At 41.9% G+C, this 25853-nt stretch overlaps 2 protein-coding genes and 1 long non-coding RNA gene across 4 annotated transcripts; 2 read left to right on the forward strand and 1 right to left on the reverse strand.

Moving 5' to 3' along the window:
* Positions 1-6777: 6777 nt before the first annotated feature.
* On the forward strand, positions 6778-10610 carry LOC115108913 (gonadotropin-releasing hormone II receptor-like). Its single transcript, XM_029633471.2, has 3 exons — positions 6778-7552; positions 8291-8495; positions 8692-10610. Exons 1-3 carry the CDS (start codon positions 7001-7003, stop codon positions 9207-9209), a joined length of 1275 nt encoding a protein of 424 aa, XP_029489331.1. The 5' UTR covers positions 6778-7000; the 3' UTR covers positions 9210-10610.
* A 2239-nt stretch (positions 10611-12849) lies between these two features.
* Positions 12850-14429, reverse strand: LOC135564598 (uncharacterized). The gene is made up of 3 exons (XR_010461158.1): positions 14107-14429; positions 13715-13826; positions 12850-13620 (listed from the first exon to the last, which is right to left on the reverse strand). It is a non-coding gene; the product is annotated as an uncharacterized LOC135564598 (long non-coding RNA).
* Positions 14430-15668: 1239 nt separating this feature from the next.
* On the forward strand, positions 15669-18902 carry LOC135564524 (uncharacterized). Of its 2 annotated transcripts, none has more exons than XM_065009749.1 (9): positions 15669-15923; positions 16011-16187; positions 16278-16339; positions 16422-16508; positions 16596-16637; positions 16706-16879; positions 16959-17830; positions 17927-18038; positions 18133-18902. In XM_065009749.1, the coding sequence occupies exons 1-7, from the start codon at positions 15860-15862 to the stop codon at positions 17016-17018; spliced, it is 666 nt and encodes a 221-aa protein (XP_064865821.1). In that variant the 5' UTR covers positions 15669-15859; the 3' UTR covers positions 17019-17830; positions 17927-18038; positions 18133-18902. The 2 variants fall into 2 exon arrangements, with proteins under 2 accessions (XP_064865821.1, XP_064865822.1); XM_065009750.1 differs by having other exon boundaries at positions 16959-17645.
* Positions 18903-25853: the final 6951 nt, after the last annotated feature.

A 25853-nucleotide genomic window follows, 5' to 3' on the forward strand; every position in this document is an offset into this window, starting at 1 on the left:
TCAACTTGATGCCGTGTGACAAAACTGTCCATTTTAGGGGGCTTTTATTGTGCTCAGTACAAGGTGCACATGTGTAATGATCATGTTATTCAATCAGCTTCTTGATATGCCACATCTCTCAGGTGGATGGATTATATTGGCAAATTAGAAATGGTCACCTAACAGGGATGTAAACAAATTAGTGCACAAAATTTTAGAGAAATAAGCTTTGTGCATGTGGAAAATTTCTGGGATATATGATTAAACATGGGTATGACGCTACTTTACATACTGTATTTTTGTTCCACTGTACAGTGCATTCAAAATTTATTCAGATATTCCACATATTTGAAAAAATGTTCTAATTTGATAAAATATCACAAGTATTCACACCCTTTACTCTACTTTTGTTGAAGCACCTTTTGTCAGTGTTGGGTATGACGCTACAAGCTTGGCACACCTTTATATGGGGAGTTTCTCCCATTCTCTGCAGCTCCGCTCCACCTCTTTCAGGATAGATGGGGAGCATTGCTGCACAGCTATGTTCAGGTCACTCCAGAGATGTTCGATCGGGTTCATTTCAGGGCTTTGGCTGGGCAACTCGAGGACATTTGAAGACTTGTCCCGAAGCCACTCCAGCATTGGGGAAAGGGGGATACCTAGTCAGTTGTACAACTGAAGTGTGTCTTCAGCATTTAACCCAACCCCTCTGAATCAGAGCGGTGTGGGGGCTACCTTAATTGACATCCACATTTCGGCACCTTGCTCAGGGGCAGAATGACAGATTTGACCTTGGCTGCTCGGGGATTCGATCCAGCAACTTTTAGGTTACTGGCCCAATGCTCTAACCGCTAGGCTACCTGCCGTCCCCCAGTTGGAGGTCCTGCTCACTCTGGAGCAGGTTTTCATCAAGGATCTCTCTGTACTTTGCTCCGTTCATCTTTCCCTCGATCCTGACTAGTTTCCCAGTCCCTGCCGCCAAAAAACATCACCACAGCATGATGATGCCACCACCATGGTTCACCGTAGGGATGGTACCAGGGTCCTCCAGGCATGACGCTTGTCATTCAGGCAAAATAGTTCAATTTTGGTTTCATCAGACTAGAGAATCTTGTTACGTGCCTTTTGGCAAACTCCAAGTGGGCTGTTATGTGCTTTTTACTGAGGAGTGGCTTCCATCTGGCCACTCTACCATAAAGGCCTGATTTGGTGGAGTGCTGCAGAGATGGTTGTCCTTCTGGAAGGTTCTCCCATCTCCACAGGAACTGGAGCTCTGTCGGAGTGACCATCAGGTTCCTGATCACCTCATGGTCCTTCTCTCCCGATTTTACAGTTTGGCAGGACGGCCAGCTTTAGGGAGAGTCTTGGTGGTTCCAAATGTCTTCCATTTCAGAATGATGGAGGCCACTGTTCTTGGGGACCTTCAATGCTGCAGAAATGTTTTGGTACCCTTCCTCAGATCTCTGCCTCGAAACAATCCTGTCTCGGAGCTCTACGGACAATTCCTTCGACCTCATGGCTTGGTTCTTGCTCGGACATGCGCTGTCAACTGTGGGACCTTATATAGACAGGTATGTCCCTTTCCAAATTGTGTTCAGTCAATTGAATTTACAACTGGTGGACTCCAAGTTGTAGAAACATCTCAAGGATGATCAATGGATTTTGGATGCACCTGAGCTCAATTTTGAGTCTCATAGAAAAGGTTCTGAATACTTTTGTAAATAAGGTATTTCAGTTATCGCTTTGTCATTACGGGGTGTTGGGTGTAGATTGGGGAAAACAAATAATTGTATCAATTTTAGAATAAGGCTGTAACGCAACAATGTTAAATGTCAAGGGGTTTGAATACTTTCCGAATGCACTGTGTATATACACTGAGTGTACAAAACATTAAGGACACCTTCTGAGTATTGAGATGCACCCCCCCCCCCCTTGCCCTTGGAACAGCCTCAATTAGTTGAGGTATGGACTCTACAAGGTGTCTCAAGCATTCCTCAGGAATGCTGGCCCGTGTTGATTCCAGTGCTTCCCACAGTTGTGTCAAGTTGGCGGGTTGTCCTTTGGGTGGTGGACCTTTCTTGATGCACATGGGAAAGTGTTGCACATGAAAAACCCAACAACGTTGCAATTCTTGACACTAGCCTGACATGTCAACTCTTGAGGCTTAAAGATCCTTCTTTAACCTGTCTCTTAAACTTCATGTAAACTGACTTTGTAAATTCTAACAAATTACCATCAATAAGGGACCATATCTTTCACCTGGGCAGTCTGTCATGGAAAGATCAGGTTTCCTTAATGTTTTGTACTCTGTATATTTATTTTAATGAAAATCCTAGCCAAATGTTTGGGACATATTTGGTGAAATGATAAGGGGATGATAGCAGTGCCGGCTATGTTGTGTGATGATTGTGAGGCACTATAGAAATTTGATAGCCCCAAGACAAGGACTTCAAAATGGCACATCAAGGGAACTTTAGTTTAGGCCTACTGTTCAGATTAGGTCAATTGAATTACATTGACTGGAGGTCTATAACCTCTCTCACAGCCTAAAATAGGGGGCATCAACCGGTCAATCTCCAAGGCATTCCCAGACGATCACCAAACATTCCTGTAAAAAAAACAACGATAAAGCCTTGCGTTCATTATTACATTTTTTTAATCCATTTTGCGCTTTTAGCGGAAGGTGCACTTGATTCATCAGCCCTATTACCGGGAATGTAAAGTGTTCCCCATTTAAAAAAAATAATATCTGAATGTAGAACCCAAATAGCAAGTCAAGTGCACATATAGTCCTACCGCTGGCGAAATCATATTTTTATTTTTATTTCACCTTTATTTAACCAGGTAGGCTAGTGGTTGAGAACAAGTTCTCATTTCAAATCAAATCAAATCAAATTTATTTATATAGCCCTTCGTACATCAGCTGATATCTCAAAGTGCTGTACAGAAACCCAGCCTAAAACCCCAAACAGCAAACAATGCAGGTGTAAAAGCACGGTGGCTAGGAAAAACTCCCTAGAAAGGCCAAAACCTAGGAAGAAACCTAGAGAGGAACCAGGCTATGTGGGGTGGCCAGTCCTCTTCTGGCTGTGCCGGGTAGAGATTATAACAGAACATGACCAAGATGTTCAAATGTTCATAAATGACCAGCATGGTCGAATAATAATAAGGCAGAACAGTTGAAACTGGAGCAGCAGCACAGTCAGGTGGACTGGGGACAGCAAGGAGTCATCATGTCAGGTAGTCCTGGGGCACGGTCCTAGGGCTCAGGTCCTCCGAGAGAGAGAGAAAGAAAGAGAGAATTAGAGAGAGCATATGTGGGGTGGCCAGTCCTCTTCTGGCTGTGCCGGGTGGAGATTATAACAGAACGTGGCCAAGATGTTCAAATGTTCATAAATGACCAGCATGGTTGAATAATAGTAAGGCAGAACAGTTGAAACTGGAGCAGCAGCATGGCCAGGTGGACTGGGGACAGCAAGGAGTCATCATGTCAGGTAGTCCTGGGACATGGTCCTAGGGCCCAGGCCAGTTGAAACTGGAGCAGCAGCATGGCCAGGTGGACTGGGGACAGCAAGGAGTCATCATGTCAGGTAGTCCTGGGGCATGGTCCTAGGGCTCAGGTCCTCCGAGAGAGAGAAAGAAAGAGAGAAGGAGAGAATTAGAGAACGCACACTTAGATTCACACAGGACACCGAATAGGACAGGAGAAGTACTCCAGATATAACAAACTGACCCTAGCCCCCGACACATAAACTAATGCAGCATAAATACTGGAGGCTGAGACAGGAGGGGTCAGGAGACACTGTGGCCCCATCCGAGGACACCCCGGACAGGGCCAAACAGGAAGGATATAACCCCACCCACTTTGCCAAAGCACAGCCCCCACACCACTAGAGGGATATCTTCAACCACCAACTTACCATCCTGAGACAAGGCCGAGTATAGCCCACAAAGAACTCCGCCACGGCATAACCCAAGGGGGGGGCGCCAACCCAGACAGGCCGACCACAACAGTGAATCAACCCACCCAGGTGACGCAACCCCCCCAGGGACGGCATGAGAGAGCCCCAGTAAGCCAGTGACTCAGCCCCGTAACAGGGTAGAGGCAGAGAATCCCAGTGGAAAGAGGGGAATCGGCCAGGCAGAGACAGCAAGGGCGGTTCGTTGCTCCAGAGCCTTTCCGTTCACCTTCCCACTCCTGGGCCAGACTACACTCAATCATATGACCCACTGAAGAGATGAGTCTTCAGTAAAGACTTAAAGGTTGAGACCGAGTTTGCGTCTCTGACATGGGTAGGCAGACCGTTCCATAAAAATGGAGCTCTATAGGAGAAAGCCCTGCCTCCAGCTGTTTGCTTAGAAATTCTAGGGACAATTAGGAGGCCTGCGTCTTGTGACCGTAGCGTACGTGTAGGTATGTACGGCAGGACCAAATCAGAGAGATAGGTAGGAGCAAGCCCATGTAATGCTTTGTAGGTTAGCAGTAAAACCTTGAAATCAGCCCTTGCTTTGACAGGAAGCCAGTGTAGAGAGGCTAGCACTGGAGTAATATGATCAAATTTTTTGGTTCTAGTCAGGATTCTAGCAGCCGTATTCAGCACTAACTGAAGTTTATTTAGTGCTTTATCCGGGTAGCCGGAAAATAGAGCATTGCAGTAGTCTAACCTAGAAGTGACAAAAGCATGGATTAATTTTTCTGCATCATTTTTGGACAGAAAGTTTCTGATTTTTGCAATGTTACGTAGATGGAAAAAAGCTGTCCTCGAAATGGTCTTGATATGTTCTTCAAAAGAGAGATCAGGGTCCAGAGTAACGCCGAGGTCCTTCACAGTTTTATTTGAGACGACTGTACAACCATTAAGATTAATTGTCAGATTCAACAGAAGATCTCTTTGTTTCTTGGGACCTAGAACAAGCATCTCTGTTTTGTCCGAGTTTAATAGTAGAAAGTTTGCAGCCATCCACTTCCTTATGTCTGAAACACATGCTTCTAGCGAGGGCAATTTTGGGGCTTCACCATGTTTCATTGAACTGCGATCTGTTTCATTTACAGCTGCGATCTGGCCAAGATAAAGCAAAGCAGTTCGACACATACAACAACACAGAGTTACACATGGAATAAACAAACACAGTCAATAATACAGTAGAACAAGTTCATATACAGTGTGTGCAAATGAGGTAAGATAAGGAAGGTAAGGTAATAAATAGGCCATGGTGGCGAAGTAATTACAATATAGCAATTAAACACTGGAATGGTAGATGTGCAGAAGATGAATGCAAGTAGAGATGCTCCTTTGCTCCGCAGTAAGAAATAAATAAATGCAGTATATGGATAGGCTATTTACAGATGGGCTATGTACAGGTGCAATGATCTGTGTGCTGCTCTGACAGCTGGTGCTTAAAGCTAGTGAGGGAGACATGTGTCTCCAGCTTCAGTGATTTTTGCAGTTCGTTCCAGTCATTGGCAGCAGAGAACTGGAAGGGAAGGCGGCCAAAGAAGGAATTGGCTTTGGAGGTGACCAGTGAGATATACCTGCTGGAGCGCGTGCTGCTTTGGTGACCAGTGAGCTGAGATAAGGCGGGGCTTTACCTATCAAAGACTTGTAGATGACTTGGAGCCAGTGGGTTTGGCGACTGAGTATGAAGCGAGGGCCAGCCAACGAGTGCGTACAGGTCGCAGTGGTGGGTAGTATATGGGGCTTTGATGACAAAACGGATGGCACTGTGATAGACTGCATCCAATTTGTTGAGTAGAGTGTTGGAGGCTATTTTGTAAATGACATCACCAAAGTCTAGGATCGGTAGGATGGTCAGTTTTACGAGGGTATGTTTGGGAGCATGAGTGAAGGCTGCTTTGTTGCGAAATAAGAAGCTGATTCTAGATTTAATTTTGGATTTGAGATGCTTACTGTGAGTCTGGAAGGAGAGTTTACAGTCTAACCAGACACCTAGGTAGTTGTTCACATATTCTAAGTCAGAACCGTACAGAGTAGTGATGCTGGACGGGCGGGCAGGTGTGGGCAGCGATCGGTTGAAGAGCATGCATTTAGTTTAACTTGCATTTAAGAGCAGTTAGAGGCCACGGAAGGAGAGTTGTATGGCTATATAGCTCAGATGACCTTATCTGCAGTTTCCTTGTGCCATAGACTGTGAAAAGAAGCCTCGAGCGCACAGCAAAGTTGATACTGTGAGATTTCAAAGCTTTTAAAACCATGAGCTGCAGTTAAGATAAGTTATTCAGCACTGTCAACACTTTATTTTAATTTATAAGCCATAAAATGCACATTCTCTGTACTTCCACTCATGCTACAACCAGCACTGTAGCTGAAATTAATGAGTAGCAAAGTGTTTCGATAAGCTTGCGTTGTTATTGTTAGCGGCTTTTGTCTTTTTTAATATCAAGGAATATGACTTTCTTTAGTTTTATAATTTCAAAATGGTCTGAGAACAACATTGACAGGGCAATTCAAGCATAGTCATTATGCAGTGATAATGTATTGGGCCTATAGCCTACTGCACAAACCGCATTGCTATAGAACTGTTTTTAATAGGTTCATGTTGCATAGCCTTACGTTTTAAGTCATGTTTTTAAATAAATCTCGGCTTTGATTTTGATTCAGAATTGATCTTGACACTAACCTTTTCTGTGACTACTGGCCTAATATATAATATTAACACCTGCAAAATTAAGCCTTTCTTACAGTAAAATCATTTTGACTTGGAAACAGGCCTATGTAAAAAATATTTAAAAAGACCTGTAAAAACATCACTCCAATGTTGTGCATTTTCTATATTTACGGGTTACGGTTGGGTGCTGGCCTCAGATTTTCACTTCATCACATAGTCGGGCGGTTGTGGATGGGTTATTAGCAATTGCGGGCGGGTGAACAAGTGCAAAAACTGCATTCTTAACATCCCTCTTTTCCAACCGTTTATCCTTACAGAGTGACCACAGTGTTCACATGAACACGTTGCTGGAGAACAACCAGAGAAGATATTGTCACTGCCTTTCCTGTGGGATATGAATGACAGCTTGGGAATGTCACCTGAGATCATGATGTTTCACCAAATGATGGAACAAGCCCAGAACGCCAGCTGTGAAGAACTCGCCCACATCTGCAATAAGAGTGCAAGTAGAGACTCACTACAGCTGCCCACCTTCTCCACAGCAGCCAAAGTCCGAGTGATCATTACTTTTACTCTGTGTACCATGTCAGCTGTCTGTAACCTAGCTGTGCTGTGGGCTGCCAATACTAACGGCAAGCGCAAGTCCCACGTTAGGATATTAATAATTAACCTGACTGTGGCAGACCTGCTGGTGACTTTCATAGTCATGCCTGTTGATGCTGTCTGGAATATCACAGTTCAGTGGCAGGCAGGAGACGTCGCCTGTAGGCTACTGATGTTCATGAAACTTGTTGCCATGTACTCCTGTGCTTTTGTCACAGTGGTCATTAGCTTGGACCGCCAGTCTGCTATCCTCAACCCACTGGCCATCAATGAGGCCAAGAAGAGAAGCAAGATCATGTTGTCTGTGGCGTGGGCGATGAGTGTGATTCTGTCTGTTCCTCAGGTGAGCCTCTGGTTAAGAGAGGTTTCATGTTTTATCTCCTCAGCCTAATCTTAAAGACACCACCACAAGGATACAACTATACTTCTGGTATACCCCAGTGATGTTAAATGTTTTATGTAAAATGACAGCATTACAGCAGCATTACAGCACATTAATGACTTAATGCACATTGTCAGGTTCACTTACCAAGACTTACCAAGACTTAATGCACATTGTCAGGTTCACTTACCAAGAATAGAACATTTTGATTTTGACAGCAATTAGAAATGTAGTAATGGGAAGCACTAAGAAAACTAAATGCTTTCCTGAAGGGAATTTCAGTACAGGTGTTGCAGTTAATCAATATTGTCCATGGTTTAACCTTTAAATGTGATTGATAACTGGTGAATAGGGCCATCATTTACTGATTCCTGATTATGACAGTCATTTTACATTTGGAGGCTCTGCAATGAAATCCATTAAACTACATAGGCTTTGAGAAATGGAATCACCGAAAGAAGCCCTTACCTGCAATTAATTTAAAGCATTCAATGCTTGCCTCTTCACCTTTGTGCAAATTCAGTGAAATTAGCAATTAAACATGGTATTAGTCACATTGCAGACTAGGCAGGAGCAATTTTCTGCTGCATGAAACACTAGTATTGTATGCAGTATATCACTTAAGCCAAGCAATAGATTTATGGTTAAAGACCATACTTTTTTTATTGTTAAAAACAAACGTTTCCTTTGTTGTCATAGATGCTGATATTCCACAGCGTGACCATCACAGTCCCAGAAAAGTTTACCCAGTGCACTACCCGTGGGAGCTTTGTCCAACACTGGCAGGAAACCATGTATAACATGTTCACCTTTGCCTGTCTATTCCTGCTGCCGCTGATCATCATGATCGTCTGTTACACACGGATCCTGGTGGAGATATCCAGTCGTATGACCCATGGAAACAGTAGGTCAAATTACATATATTACCCTCAATTGTACTATTCCTGTGGCAGTAATGGTAGTTATTTCTAGGTGTAGTAGTATACAGTTGTTCATGAGGGGGTTACTAAGAGCACTGCATATTGATGATAAAGGTCATATAAACATATTGACAAATATGGTGTTGAGATTAGGAGAAAGTGTTTATTTCCTTGTTTCAGTGTCTTCTAAGGAGATACATCTCAGACGCTCCCACAACAACATTCCAAAAGCACGGATGAGGACTTTGAAAATGAGCATTGTTATCGTGACTTCCTTCATCGTCTGCTGGACCCCTTACTACCTGTTGGGACTGTGGTACTGGTTCTTCCCAGACGATATGGATGAGACGGTCTCTCATTCTTTGACTCATATGCTCTTTATTTTTGGCCTCTTCAATGCCTGTTTGGACCCAATAACTTACGGCCTGTTCACTATCCATTTCCGCCATGGCCTGAAGCGCTACTGTCAGAGTGCAGTCGTGCTCAGCCGTGAGTCAGAGAACAACACTACCCTGACCAGCTCCTTCAGGTGCTCTTCCTTTCGCATGACACGGCTTACCCAGCAAGGCCAGACCACCAACACTGGCCAGATGGCAGAGGAGGAACAGGGCAAGAAACCCTGCCGCTATAGCAACTACCTCACAGTTCACAGCAGTGGAGGTGACCCATGTCCGGCCAATCCTGAAAGCATGATATGAGGGATTAGTATAAATCCTACTTAAGAACATTGTTTTACCCTCATCTGTTGGCTGACAATGAGTAACTTGAATACTTTTGTGCTGTAAGAAAGCACATTTAGCTTACATTTGCATTCAGCCAGACATGATTTTCACTTTAAGCCATAAGACACTTATCTGCATATTACTTCAAACAGTAGTACTCCCGTAGAGTGGTCTTTGGACTTGTCCTGGAAAAACATTTTTCATTCAATAGAGCTGTACAGACCAAGTATACCAGGAAAAACAATATATCCAATTTCCTCAAGATGTGCGAAGGAGGAAGCCTATAAATGAATTGCTCTTTCATCTTGCAGGCAGAAATGATATATGCACTGTAAAAAGTGGGATGACGCCGTTGTTTATCTGAAGTGCTTTTACTGATTGGAATGATTGAAAATTATGCTTTGGTTTGTTCAACCTATTCTATAAAATCTGCCTGAGAATTATTTTTTTTTTAACAGATCAATTACGTTTTTTAAATTGAATGAAAGCTTCTAAATTGCTTTCAACACTGCATGCTCATTGAATAGTGGTGGGGGCAATGTAGCAGCCACAGCCTATCAGAAGAGGTGGAGGCGTGACTTATTGGGAAGTGACTTTCAGGTTGCTGTTTTTTTCCCTCCTGTGAGAGTGAATGTCATTCCAGTTAATGTGGTCTACTTTAGTCACTTGTACACTGCCAGCATATGTAATGATACTTGCTTAAGAGCATGTGATACTGAAAACCCTGGTAAGATTTGTATATGTTAAGGTAGACCATGCTTGTTTGCAATATTGTAGCTACGAAATGTGAGTCTTTATGTAAACAATGGTTGCAAAGGTTTTGAACAAGCTTTTTTATTTATTTACAGGAAATGTATTTAATTGCTTGTAACCCAGTTTGAAGAAATGTGGATATGTAATTCCAAATTTAAAATATGATAGGCTACATGAAATATTAGTTTATATTTGTTATTTATTACTTTTAACAACCGTATAGCAAAGTGTGAATCTACCTTACAGAAATATGTATAGTCTTGTTCTTTAGTAATGTGTTACTTATGAAAGTTATGTCCAGTGCCTCAGGGAAATCGCTGTATAGTGTATTGCATTGACATCAAACTGGAGACAACCAAACTGTAAAATGTGATTGGTTGGTTGGCTTGTCTCTAAAAATATATTGTGTGCGTGTGTGTGTGTGTGTTATACTTATGGCCACATGCTGTACATGTTACAGTAGAAGACAAACAGATACAGGTACTTTAATGTTGAATTTACTGGGACCCAAACATGTTGCAGAAAACCCCCGAAGACGCACTTCGTTAACTAATATTCGGTTGTATGCTTTTCTCTTAAATGTTAGCTTGTGTTCAAAGAAATAAGTTAAGGGGATAGCTATATTTGTGTGCATGATTGCAATATTTGTATTTGTGTACATTATTTAAATAAAGTTGTTCATTGTATTAATGCATACTAAGCAATTCCTAAATTTATTGAAAGTAATTAACACAATCATATGTGAGCTTGGGGGGGGGGTGTCGATTAGTTACATATCACAATTTTATTTGGGATCAAAGTATTGATTTCCCCCCCAAGAAACATGCACTACCGTTCAAAAGTTTGGGGTAACTTAGACATTTCCTTGTTTCGAAAGAAACACTTTTTTTTAAATGACATCAAATTGATCAGAAATACAGTGTAGACATTGTTAATGTTGTAAATGACTACTGTAGCTGGAAACGGCAGATTTATTTTTATGGATATCTACAGAGGCCAATTATCAGCAACCATCTCTCCTGTCTTCCAATGGCACGTTGAAGTGACTCCGGGATGCTGCTCTTCTAGGCAGAGTTGCAAAGAAAAAGCCATATCCGACTGACCAATTTAAAAATAAATGATTTAAGATGGGCAAAAGAACAGACACTAGATAGAGGAACTCTGCCTAGAAGGCGAGCATCCCGGAGTTGCCTCTTCACTGTTGACGTTGAGACTGGTGTTTTTCAGGTGCTATTTAATGAAGCTGCCAGTTGAGGACTTGAGTCGTCGGTTTCTCAAAGACACTAACGTACTTGTCATCTTGCACAGTTGTATCCCACTCTATTCTGGTTAGAGCCAGTTTGCGCTGTTCTGTGAAGGGAGTAGTACACAGCATTGTACGAGATCTTCAGTTTCTTAGCAATTTCTCGCATGGAATAGACTGATGAGTTTCAGAAAAAAGGTATTTGTTTCTGGCCATTTTGGGCCTGTAATCGAAACCCACAAATGCTGATGCTCCAGATACTCAACTAGTCTAAAAAAGGCTAGTTTGATTGCTTCTAATCAGTACAACAGTTTTCAGCTGTGATAACAAAATTGCAAAAGGGTTTTGATGATCAATTAGCCTTTTAAAATTATAAACTTGGATTAGCTAACACCGCCCTATTGGAACACAGGAGTGATGGTTGATGATAATGGGCCTCTGTACGCCTATGTGGATATTCCATGAAAAATCAGCTGTTTCCAGCTACAATAGTCATTTTCAACATTAACAATGTCTACACTGTATTTCTGATCGATTTGGACAAATGGACAAAAAAATAGCTTTTCTTTCAAAAACAAGGATATTTCTAAATGACCCTAAACTTGAATGGTAGTGTATGTACAGTATCAGTCAAACGTTTGGACACGTTCTCATTCAAGGGATTTTCTTTATAGAATAATAGTGAAGACAAAACTATGAAATAACTCGAATGGAATCATGTCGTAACCCAAAAAGTGTTCAAGAAAATCAAAATATGTTTGAGATTCATCAAAGAAGCCACCCTTTGCCTTGATGACAGCTTTGCACCACCCTTGAATGAGTAGGTGTGTCCAAACCTTTGACTGGTACTTTACACACACACACACACTGAGTGTACAAAACATTAGGAATACCTGGGGCCTGTTGCACAAAACTAGGATAAGGGATTAAGCCAGGATATCTTGGTGATCCTGGCTCAATTGATCCGTAATCCGGTTGCACTAAAGATGGATAAGGGGCAGGAGGATATGTTATGGTATAAATTACCATGGAGATTTATTCTGTGGAGCTAGCCTGCTCCAGACCAGGCTAAATTCCAGGATCTATTTAATCTCATCCCTAATGTCAGTCAGCAGTCACCACAAATGGAAACCAATAGTTATTTCACTGCTCACTATACATTGTTATCACATAACTAGACCCACTGTTATTATTTAAACGTTTGTGATCATTAATTTCAATGATTTTGGATAAAAAATGATTTTTAGATGATGTTGCTATCATTAGATAATTTACAGTTTCCCATAGACTATAAGGCTATATATAAAATGATAGAATATTAGGGCCACAGAGGGGAAAAAAACACAAGTCATAATATTGTAACCAGTTGTTTTAAAGGAGGACAGTTGTTAAAATGACAGATGTGGGGCATTTCGTGAAATTGTACTTCAGTATGGTTTCATAAACAAAGACATGCTGATGTGCCAGAATATTAAGTATCACATTGTCATAAGTATCAAAACTGTAAAAACAATATGTAGCTTTTCTGCAGAAAGAACCAGCCTCATAAATTTATGACTTTATCCTTTTTCTTCAGTGTGGCCCTAGTACTCTGTCATATAAACAAATACACATTCCATATGAATATAAAAACACAATGTGTAACATTATGTTCCTTTATTGAATAAGGACAAAACAAAGCAGGTAAACCATCAGCTCCTTTCGAAACTGAAGTCACAGTGACTCTACAAGATGGAAAGCACAGAATCCAAGCATATTATACAAAATGATACATACACATTCAAAGGTCTGTATATAACACACCCTGCATGTCTGCACACTAAAATAAATGCAGGACAAATCCATACACATCAACTGAACAGACAAATGAATGGATGCAGTAGCCTCCCTGCAGCCTTGTATTACACACAGTATACCGCACAAACATCATAAGAGGCCAAATTCGTCAAAAAACGAACCCAAAAAACCCAAATTCCTCTGCCACCGCAGGACATATTTAACCAAAATTGAAAGCACACATACTAACTAAAATAATTCAACACATATTGGTCCCTCAGCAGCCGACCACTGTCGTCATCAGGGAAGATTGCCGGATTGTCCCAGTCCATGGCTGGTGGCACTCTGGGGGCCCTCTCCTTCCTCAGGCAGGCCACATTGTGGAGGACAGCACAAGCCACAGTAATATCACATGCCCTAACAGGGCTGACCCTTAATTTGTGAAGGCAGTGAAAGCGTGCCTTCAGGAGGCCAAAGGTCATTTCAACTCTGGCCCTGGTCCTGGCATGGGCATGGTTGTAGGCCTGCTGTGCTTCCTGGGGTCTGTGAAAGGTGTCAGGAGAAAAGGCTGGCAGCCATACCCCCTGTCTCCCAGCAACACACCAGAGAATTCACCTGTCAACACAAAATCTCATCATTACTACCTCATAAACACAGTGATATTCTTGACACAGCCATGATGGTTATAAATAGGGGTTGTGTGGCTTACCTTGTGATAGGCACTGATAGATTTCAGAGGCCCGAAAGATTCTGGAGTCATGGACTGAGCCAGGCCATTTTGCCACAACATTGCTGATCACACAGTCAGCATTGCAGACCATCTGAAATCATAAGATGAGGAATATTACACCAATCAATGCACATCACTGGCAATGCAGAGTGTTCGTCAATGGACAATATCAAAAAGTTATGTTCACCTGAACATTAATGCTGTGAAAGGATTTCCTATTCACAAAATCGGCCTCATGGGCACCTGAGGGGCTTTTATCCTTATGTGTGTGCAGTCCACTGCACCAATGACATTGGGGAAACCTGTCACACAAAGTAATGAGTATCCTACTATGTGTTAACAGTTGTCCTGTAATTTGTAGATCCTCTTACCTGCAATCCTATAGAACTCCTCTTTGATGTCACAGAGTCTTCTGTGGCCAGGAAGGAGATGAAGACATCTGCTAATGCTTTGATAGCCAGACACACACTCCTTATTGTGCGGCAAATTGTGGCCTTGTTCAGCTGTTCTGCATCCCCGTTCCTGTAGGTTCATGCTCTACAACATCCGCAGAGTACGACCCTGCCTCACACAGGAAGCGGCGCAGGTCCTAATCCAGGCACTTGTCATCTCCCGTCTGGATTACTGCAACTCGCTGTTGGCTGGGCTCCCTGCCTGTGCCATTAAACCCCTACAACTCATCCAGAACGCCGCAGCCCGTCTGGTGTTCAACCTTCCCAAGTTCTCTCACGTCACCCCGCTCCTCCGCTCTCTCCACTGGCTTCCAGTTGAAGCTCGCATCCGCTACAAGACCATGGTGCTTGCCTACGGAGCTGTGAGGGGAACGGCACCTCAGTACCTCCAGGCTCTGATCAGGCCCTACACCCAAACAAGGGCACTGCGTTCATCCACCTCTGGCCTGCTCGCCTCCCTACCACTGAGGAAGTACAGTTCCCGCTCAGCCCAGTCAAAACTGTTCGCTGCTCTGGCCCCCCAATGGTGGAACAAACTCCCTCACGACGCCAGGACAGCGGAGTCAATCACCACCTTCCGGAGACACCTGAAACCCCACCTCTTTAAGGAATACCTAGGATAGGATAAAGTAATCCTTCTCACCCCCCCCTTAAAAGACCTAGATGCACTATTGTAAAGTGGCTGTTCCACTGGATGTCATAAGGTGAAAGCACCAATTTGTAAGTCGCTCTGGATAAGAGCGTCTGCTAAATGACTTAAATGTAAATGTAAATGTAAATGCATCCCCCACTGAGTACAGGAAGGCTCCACTAGCAAAAAAGCGCAAGGCCACACAAACCATTTGCTCCACACTCAGTGCATGGCTCCGTGCAGTGCGGTGCTTAATCCTGGGACCCAGTAGTCTGCATAGATACCTGATGCCATCTGCAGAAAACCTGTATCTTTCATATAGATGGTCATCAGGGAAGGCCAGTGGGTCCAACCGGTCCCTGAAGACCCTTTCTCGCCTGAAGGCTCTCCTCAGCACAAGTGCTTCTTCATCCACCACATCTCGCACGAATGGGCATGCCATTGTCAGAGCAGAAAGGAACACACAATTTTGGGCCTTCATATAGGCTAGTGGCCACACCTGGTGCTGGGGGGGTGGGCAAAAGAGGGCGATGCCTTATAACGATGACTTGGTTGTACTGATTGCTGGGAAAATAAAAAAAAACCTTAGAAAGATGCCACCGTCCTGTGTGCTCACAATAAGAGCTCATATGTCATGGCTCACTTGACTTTACGAGAATATACCAAATTTTTATTTTGAGCTGTGTCATCTTCTTGGAGCTGGGGGAGGAAATAAAAATAATGATTAATACATTTGTGTTACAGTTAGCATACAGTGTACATTGAAGGCATATCTCACCTCCCTCGCAAGTTTTTTTACTGCTAAAACAGTACAGACAATGTGTGAGCAAGCACCTTATTTAAACGGTTAAATTTTTAATTGAAATGCACTGCAGATATGAGTGAAATTGTGTAAAGTAACTCCATCACACTGTTTAAAGCTATGATACATTCTTTGATATTTTTACTGAAAACAAGACAAAAATACCAAGTAATTTTTTGCAGTGTGACTCCATTAAATGTGTGTGTGTGTGTGTGTGTGTGTGTGTGTGTAGATTAAACATGAACGGGCCAAAACGGACATGGCAGCAGGTCAAAATCAAATACAAGAACATTCTGCAGAATGGTATGGTCCCTGACTAATATTTAACACAGCACAAGCATATATTGTACCCAGAAGGTGCCTGCTCACACATTGTCTGTACTGTTTTAGCAGTGAAAAAGAATACCCACAGACAAGGCACGGGTGGTGGGTCACCAAAGGCTGACCTTACCCCAGCAGAGGACATGGCCTTGGAGCTAAATAAAGGCAGGCCCGTCTTAGAGGGGATCCCTGGGGGGAAAGAGACGAGCATAGGTTCCTCCCAAGATGCCACCCGCTTCATTCAAGGTATGTCCTTCCATCTCTACATGGGATACAACCACATTCATATTGAATCAATTTGGACTGTCTGACTTTGGTTTACCTATTGCCTTGCAGTGCCTGGCAGCACTGTGTTCCTGTTAGAGCCACCAGCACAAGCACCAGACGATGCTGATCCAGTGAGTACTCCATCAAAGGCATACTGTAGGCCTGGCATGTCTTGTCTACTAGCTTCAATATGAATCCGATTAAATGTGATAGGGTGAAGGCCCCAGTGCAGCAGCAACAGCACATGATGGAGACGATGATGAGGAGGAGACCATCTCTCTGGATTCCAGAAGGCATGAGGTATCATGTTAAGACTGTGAAAGTACTATTTACTCTACAATGGTGAGGAGTCCTCATCAAAATCAAAAAATCTAATTTCTTTTACAGGACCCAGATGCTATACAGTGGGAAAACCAGCCTGGCAACATAGTGCGTATTAATAAAAGGACACCACATCCTGCCAAATTCCAGCTGCGCTAATTGTATTGTGTTCACAGAGCTCACAAGCTATCAGAAAGTTGTATGGCAACCACCTCCGGCGCCAAATAGAACTGGCAGACATAGACATTCAGTACAAGAAGAAAAAGATGGAAAATCTTGCACTGGAGTCCAAAATAAAAAAGAGGACAATTAGGAAACTGGACCTTGAAATAAAAAAACTTGCGAGGGAGGTGAGATATGCCTTCAATGTACACTGTATGCTAACTGTAACACAAATGTATTAATCATTATTTTTATTTCCTCCCCCAGCTCCAAGAAGATGACACAGCTCAAAATAAAAATTTGGTATATTCTCGTAAAGTCAAGTGAGCCATGACATATGAGCTCTTATTGTGAGCACACAGGACGGTGGCATCTTTCTAAGGTTTTTTTTATTTTCCCAGCAATCAGTACAACCAAGTCATCGTTATAAGGCATCGCCCTCTTTTGCCCACCCCCCCAGCACCAGGTGTGGCCACTAGCCTATATGAAGGCCCAAAATTGTGTGTTCCTTTCTGCTCTGACAATGGCATGCCCATTCGTGCGAGATGTGGTGGATGAAGAAGCACTTGTGCTGAGGAGAGCCTTCAGGCGAGAAAGGGTCTTCAGGGACCGGTTGGACCCACTGGCCTTCCCTGATGACCATCTATATGAAAGATACAGGTTTTCTGCAGATGGCATCAGGTATCTATGCAGACTACTGGGTCCCAGGATTAAGCACCGCACTGCACGGAGCCATGCACTGAGTGTGGAGCAAATGGTTTGTGTGGCCTTGCGCTTTTTGCTAGTGGAGCCTTCCTGTACTCAGTGGGGATGCAGAACAGCTGAACAAGGCCACAATTTGCCGCACAATAAGGAGTGTGTGTCTGGCTATCAAAGCATTAGCAGATGTCTTCATCTCCTTCCCTGGCCACAGAAGACTCTGTGACATCAAAGAGGAGTTCTATAGGATTGCAGGTAAGAGGATCTACAAATTACAGGACAACTGTTAACACATAGTAGGATACTCATTACTTTGTGTGACAGGTTTCCCCAATGTCATTGGTGCAGTGGACTGCACACACATAAGGATAAAAGCCCCCTCAGGTGCCCATGAGGCCGATTTTGTGAATAGGAAATCCTTTCACAGCATTAATGTTCAGGTGAACATAACTTTTTGATATTGTCCATTGACGAACACTCTGCATTGCCAGTGATGTGCATTGATTGGTGTAATATTCCTCATCTTATGATTTCAGATGGTCTGCAATGCTGACTGTGTGATCAGCAATGTTGTGGCAAAATGGCCTGGCTCAGTCCATGACTCCAGAATCTTTCGGGCCTCTGAAATCTATCAGTGCCTATCACAAGGTAAGCCACACAACCCCTATTTATAACCATCATGGCTGTGTCAAGAATATCACTGTGTTTATGAGGTAGTAATGATGAGATTTTGTGTTGACAGGTGAATTCTCTGGTGTGTTGCTGGGAGACAGGGGTATGGCTGCCAGCCTTTTCTCCTGACACCTTTCACAGACCCCCAGGAAGCACAGCAGGCCTACAACCATGCCCATGCCAGGACCAGGGCCAGAGTTGAAATGACCTTTGGCCTCCTGAAGGCACGCTTTCACTGCCTTCACAAATTAAGGGTCAGCCCTGTTAGGGCATGTGATATTACTGTGGCTTGTGCTGTCCTCCACAATGTGGCCTGCCTGAGGAAGGAGAGGGCCCCAGAGTGCCACCAGCCATGGACTGGGACAATCCGGCAATCTTCCCTGATGACGACAGTGGTCGGCTGCTGAGGGACCAATATGTGTTGAATTATTTTAGTTAGTATGTGTGCTTTCAATTTTGGTTAAATATGTCCTGCGGTGGCAGAGGAATTTGGGTTTTTTGGGTTCGTTTTTTGACGAATTTGGCCTCTTATGATGTTTGTGCGGTATACTGTGTGTAATACAAGGCTGCAGGGAGGCTACTGCATCCATTCATTTGTCTGTTCAGTTGATGTGTATGGATTTGTCCTGCATTTATTTTAGTGTGCAGACATGCAGGGTGTGTTATATACAGACCTTTGAATGTGTATGTATCATTTTGTATAATATGCTTGGATTCTGTGCTTTCCATCTTGTAGAGTCACTGTGACTTCAGTTTCGAAAGGAGCTGATGGTTTACCTGCTTTGTTTTGTCCTTATTCAATAAAGGAACATAATGTTACACATTGTGTTTTTATATTCATATGGAATGTGTATTTGTTTATATGACAGAGTACTAGGGCCACACTGAAGAAAAAGGATAAAGTCATAAATTTATGAGGCTGGTTCTTTCTGCAGAAAAGCTACATATTGTTTTTACAGTTTTGATACTTATGACAATGTGATACTTAATATTCTGGCACATCAGCATGTCTTTGTTTATGAAACCATACTGAAGTACAATTTCACGAAATGCCCCACATCTGTCATTTTAACAACTGTCCTCCTTTAAAACAACTGGTTACAATATTATGACTTGTGTTTTTTTCCCCTCTGTGGCCCTAATATTCTATCATTTTATATATAGCCTTATAGTCTATGGGAAACTAAATTATCTAATGATAGCAACATCTAAAAATCATTTTTTATCCAAAATCATTGAAATTAATGATCACAAACGTTTAAATAATAACAGTGGGTCTAGTTATGTGATAACAATGTATAGTGAGCAGTGAAATAACTATTGGTTTCCATTTGTGGTGACTGCTGACTGACATTAGGGATGAGATTAAATAGATCCTGGAATTTAGCCTGGTCTGGAGCAGGCTAGCTCCACAGAATAAATCTCCATGGTAATTTATACCATAACATATCCTCCTGCCCCCTATCCATCTTTAGTGCAACCGGATTACGGATCAATTGAGCCAGGATCACCAAGATATCCTGGCTTAATCCCTTATCCTAGTTTTGTGCAACAGGCCCCTGCTCATTCCATGACCAAGACTGACCAGGTGAATCCAGTTGAAAGCTATTATCCCTTTTTGATGTCACCTGGTAAATCCACTTCAATGAGTGTAGATGAAGGGGAGGAGACAAGTTTAAAAAATAATTTAAAAAATTAAAAGCCTTGACTATTCAAATCAAATTTGATTGGTCACATACACATGGTTAGCAGATGTTAATGCGAGTGTAGCGAAATGCTTGTGACATTTAGACATGGATTGTGTATGTGTGCCGTTCAGAGGGTAAATTGGCAAGGCAAAAGATTTGTGCATTTGAACTGGGTATGGAAGTCGGTGCCAGGCGCACTGGTTTGAGTGTGTCAAGAACAGCAACACTAAGGGTTTTTTATGTTCAACAGTTTCCTGTGTGTGTCAAGAATGGTCCACTACCTAAAGGACATCTAGACCTGTGGACATCCACACCTGTGGGAAGCATTGAAGTCAATTTTCGTCCACTGTTGCAGTGGACAAATTGAGGCTGTTCTGAGGGCAAAAGCAGGTGCAAATCAATATTAGGAAGGTGTTCCGAATGTTTTTTTACACTTAGTGTATATATTTTTAGCTAGGTAGCATTAGCTAGTGTTAGTCTGCTTTACCTGCGCCAAAACGCTGGTATTTTTCATCCTATAGCTTGTTTACCAACAGTTATTTCCATGATTTACTATGCATATGCTATGAGCATGTTTCAGCACCTAATATCATATTGTGAGGTCCTTGGCAGTTCCCAGCTCTAATGTGAGCCTGCTATTACAATACAGTTCAATTCGGTTCATCATCAGGCTGTGCAGATAGTGTTCTATTAGAAGACAATCTCCGGACTGATCAAATATGTGATCTTATTCTGGATAGTGGTAATGTCCTTTGCATAAATAGTGTAGTATTATCTGATAAATCTATTTTTCATTTTCAGTGCATTGATCACACACTGACTGAATGGCAAATGCATCAAAATAAATGTCCTTGTACCCTACTGATTGCCAACTGTATGGAAAAACAACAATGTATATTTATACAACGGGTGGTTCTAATCCTCAATGCTGATTGGTTAAAACTGTATTCCAGCCGGTGTCTATTCCACAAGTTACTATTCGATCTCAGCTGTCCCATAGCAATGAACGTGTCAGGAGTCGGGACGAGGCCGACAGGCATGCAGAGTTTCTCAGGTAGTAGAAATCATGAATCACCCGGCATCATTTTTATGGAAATATACAAAGAAATGTCAATTGAAAAAAAGGTCAAACAAAACTAAGAGCTGCTAGTTTGCAGTCTTTCCAGCTTCAGTTTGAAGTGATTGTGTTAGGTGTGTTTTTAGCTAGCTCCTCTGAACAACAGTGTCCTGACGAGAAAACACATTTTCTAAGCCTGGCGAATTGCGCCTCATTAGCTCATTGTTATAGATCTATCCAAATAAATGTCACTAGAAAACAGCCAAAATAAATGCAACTGCAGCTACTGTTGACTGTTATTATTGCTGCACTGTTCGACGTGACTGTAAGTTAGCCGTAGTTGGCTAGCTAGCACGCAAGGGATAAGAACGTTGCCAGCCAGTATGGCAATGGAACATTTAGAACGAACGAACGACTGGGTCGCGTCCATAGATACAGAACAAAAAGACTGAACGACTCCGGCAACCGAACCGATAGAACGAACGACCAGGCTGTTTGGGCAGCAACCCTAGACTTGTGTCGGGATGATATGTTGTGGAAGGATAAAATAGTATGAATAAATTCATCAAATGTATGTTTTTAATGAAAATGTCAATCATTATTTGAATATGTTGGTAACCCATTATATAAAAGTGATAATGACCTCGAAGCCGGTGTTTGGAGTATATATTTGTCTCGGGCCGGCAAACCGTACCAATATATCCCCCAAACGCCTTCCTTCATTTATAAAGGCTATTCCAGGGAGTTAGCGGTTGTTTTGAATGTTTACCGCAACTAAATCTTTATGGTGATAGAGAACCAAACACATTCATTAATGATGCTTTATACTAAGGAAACTATTTTCGTTTTCTCATGCTGTCAATGCATTTCTGAACCACAGCAATAAACAAGACATGGTTCAGCAAACCTAAACATTCGTATATATAATACAGGACATGTAGTTGTTGGAGGAATGTATATGTTTGACAACCTCATTAATATTGGTGCATCGGCTTCCCAGTCTGCAGCACTGTTGAGTGACACAACTGACAAAGGTCAGCAAAGCTTTTTACACCTGTATGGAATGACTAATGAGAAGGGCATTTCATTCATTCCCATCTAATAAATATGTATATCTGTCTGTGAGAATGCTGGGTACTCTCTGAGAGACACTTTTTTTATTTTTTTATTTTACCTTTATTTAACCAGGCAAGTCAGTTAAGAACACATTCTTATTTTCAATGACGGCCTGGGAACAGTGGGTTTAACTGCCTGTTCAGGGGCAGAACGACAGATTTGTACCTTGTCAGCTCGGGGATTTGAACTCGCAACCTTCCGGCTACTAGTCCAACGCTCTAACCACTAGGCTACCCTGCCGCCCCAATAAGCAAAGAGAAACCACAGTCCATCATTACTTTAAGACATGAAGTTCAGTAAATGCGGGAAATGATCAGATGGAAATTCGAACTATCAAGCTAGCTACACGGTGTCGCTCTAGCTTCCCATCTGGTGTGCTACGGGTGTCTCCGGTACACAGCAGGAGGGAGGCAGGGTTGACAGGTAGACCATGTCCTGCAGTTCTGTTAACGACGGTGAAGGCAGGTATTCGGCAGGCGGGAGCAAAGGACACTGTCTACTGGTGCCGCTCCCGCTAGCTAGCAATGAAGCGGGGTTTGCCCACATGCAGGAACGCCCCGAATTGCAGGCTGCAGTTGCACACTTTTGAATTCATCCACCAGAATGACGTTGGAGTAGCCAGCTAACGTTAGCTTGCTAGCTAGGCTTGAATATTCCTAACTTGTAACAAGTAACATTAGGTAGCATTAGCTAAGCATCGTCCTTACGATCAATGTTAGTTACGTTAGCTACCTACATGATGGATTTTTGTAGTCTTTTGTTCATTGTTATCTAGTTGTTAGCTATGGTAATGTCAGGATTCAAGTTGTTTGCAGTGCAGTTATTTATTATTGTTTTATTGTTTAACATACGCTTATTTGTATAGTAGTAATCATTGTACCTTAAGGTGGGTACAAATATTAACCTTTCTTTAGTCTGTGATTTTTCAATACCCTTTCAGAAGGTACATATTAGTACCTTTATGACATTTGTACCTTGGACAAAAACGTACCTTTACAGTACTGATTTTTTTTTTTAGCAAGAGAACGGTGACTCACATAATCAACACTTTTATGTCTTTCCACACATTCACTGTCTCTACCACCTGTTTACTTAATCTGCAATCTGTAGACAATAATATTTTATGAAAGAGAGTGCATCCAAGGAGATGAGGAACAATCCATTTTCTATGTATATGTTGAACTGAACTATTCCCCAAGCATCCGCTTTGTGGGAAAATCAATCACTTGAGACCTGCTATGGAAATCAAAATGTTCAACCGATAGCTGAAGGGGCTATATGGGATGCTGTTTGAGATGCTCTCCATAAATGACATGGAAAATACACATTTTCTCCCTGTATTGTTCTTGACTGGTGTGTTATCCCCTGTCATTTTGATCAGGGGAGTCTTAGGAGCTCAATCAACTTATTTATTGTATTTGTAAACCTAAATTATACATAAGAAACGCAATTACTATCAAATTAAAACACTCTTGTGGAGCCTAAACTCTAGGGTGCACACACATACATACATTAATATTTTCCCTTAAGGTAATACTCCCTCATTCAAACACTCCTCTTGTGCAGTGAGAAAGCCTGAAAGAATGTTATTTGCAGTTTGGTTTATTTTTCCTTTTCACACAGTTATATTCTTGAGTGAAAGAATCTCAAGCCTGAATTATTGTAGCACAAGGATAAGGTGTTTTAGGTGATGCATCTTGGGGTATTGCTATCCTTCACAATAAAATATGGAACAGATTTTCAAATATAAAATAATCAGGAATAATTGGGTAACAGAGTGCCTCGTGAGATAAATTAGCAAATGGGTAATTGCTCTAAATGGCATTTTATCCACCTACAAACATTTTCAGCTCTCGATGAAGAAATATCTAATTAGTCTGGTAAACACTGATGACCATTCTTTGATCCAGATGTTTTCATTGACTAAGGTAATTTGTTTTTTACTGTGTTATCCACAAACTGGAGTGAACTAAGCATGCCCCAACTAATAAGATCTGTTGAACTAAAATAGGCTAGAAGCAGGTAATCACAGTACTTGATGGCTGAGTACCTGCTTCTTATCTTGTGCTGTCCAATCAGGGTCAAGTAAGCCTGAGAGGGTGACTCAAGGCAGTGGGCAGTAGTTCAAACAGAGAGTGCTCTTATTCTAGTAGAAGGACACAACAGGATCCCAGTTTTTAGAGAGAAAACATTGATGCTCTCTTTGGATATCTACATGCATGAGTAGTGCTACACTGAAGCTTGGGATGTTTTTCTCTCTTTGGTGCTTTCACATCTCTTGGGTGCTGTTAACTGTGTGGCATTTTAATCTAACTCTGCTGAAAGACACTATGAGTATGGAAACTGTATGCAAATTAGGCCTGACCATTTATGGTTCAATGGCGCATCTCTGAATAACAATTTTCCCCTATAGTCCCTGATGCAGACCCCCAAATTTGGGCATTGCACTAGGGGTGATGTCCCTACAGTTAGAAAATGTGTGATAGCAATGATGGCTTTCTGTGAGTTATTTCTCTTTCTTTCATCCCATTCAGAAATCAGCAATTCTGACAGCTTTTTGGGCACATTCTTACCATTTTTCTGTTAATAACTTAACATCTTATATACAGTGCCTTGCAAAAGTATTCCTTTTTTATTTTTTAAAATTGTTTAACAAAGTGGGATTAAAATTCATTTAGTTGTATTTTATGTCAACACAAAATACTCTTTAATGTCAAAGTGGAAGATATATATATTTTTAAGATGAATAGAAATAAAATAAAATATAGTCGTTGCATAATTATTCACCCCCGGGTCAATACATTTGGCAGCAATCACTGCTGTGAGTCTTCTTGGGTAAGACTAAGAGCTTTAAAAACCTGCACTGTGTAATATTAGCCCATTTATTATTTTCATAATTCGTCAAGATGTTGGTGATTATGGCTAGACAGAAATATTCAAGTATTGCCATAGATTTTCAAGCAGAATTAAGTCAAAACTGTAACTTGGGGATTCAGGAACATTCACTGTCTTCTTGGTAAGGAACTCCAGTGTAGATTTGGCCTTGTGTTGTAGGTTATTGTCCCGCAGGATGGTGAATTTCTCCTAGTGTCTGGTGTAAGCTGACTGAAGCTGATTTTCCTTTAGGATTTTGCCTGTGCTTAGCTCCATCCCGAATAACTCCCCAGTATTTGCCAATGTTAAGCATCTATACCATGATGGAGCCACCACCATGCTTTAAAATAAAGAGGCATTTGGATGGGCCCCAAACAAAAGGCTTTGCATTTGGATAAAAAAGTGTATTATTTTGCTGTGTTTTTTGCAGTATTAGTTTAGTGCCTCGTTGCATATTTGTGAAATATTTGCATTCTGTGTATTTGTATTTTTCTTTTCACTCTGTCATTTAAGTCATTCTTTTGGAGTCACTAGAATATTGTTGATCCATCCTGAGTTTTCTTGCAGCTCAGTTCAAAAGGAAGATTATTATTAACTTGACCATGCTTATAGAGATATTCAATGTCTGATTTGTTATTGTTACCCAAGGGCACTGCCCTTCTTTATGAAGCTTTTGGAAAAGCTCCTTGGTCTTTTTAGTTGAATCTGTGCTTGAAATTCAATACTTGACTGAAGGACCTCACAGATGTTGTACACTGCTCAAACAATAAAGGGAACACTTAAACAACACAATGTAACTCCAAGTCAATCACACTTCTGTGAAATCAAACTGTCCACTTAGGAAGCAACACTGATTGACAATAAATTTCACATGCTGTTGTGCAAATGGAATAGACAACAGGTGGAAATTATAGGCAATTAGCAAGACACCCCCAATAAAGGAGTGGTTCTGCAGATGGTGACCACAGACCACTTCTCAGTTCCTATGCTTCCTGGCTGAAGTTTTGGTCACTGTTGAAAGCTGGCGGTGCTTTCACTCTAGTGGTAGCATGAGAC

This window comes from Oncorhynchus nerka, linkage group LG25 (assembly GCF_034236695.1).
Source record: "Oncorhynchus nerka isolate Pitt River linkage group LG25, Oner_Uvic_2.0, whole genome shotgun sequence".
Classification (NCBI taxonomy): Eukaryota; Metazoa; Chordata; class Actinopteri; order Salmoniformes; family Salmonidae; genus Oncorhynchus; species Oncorhynchus nerka.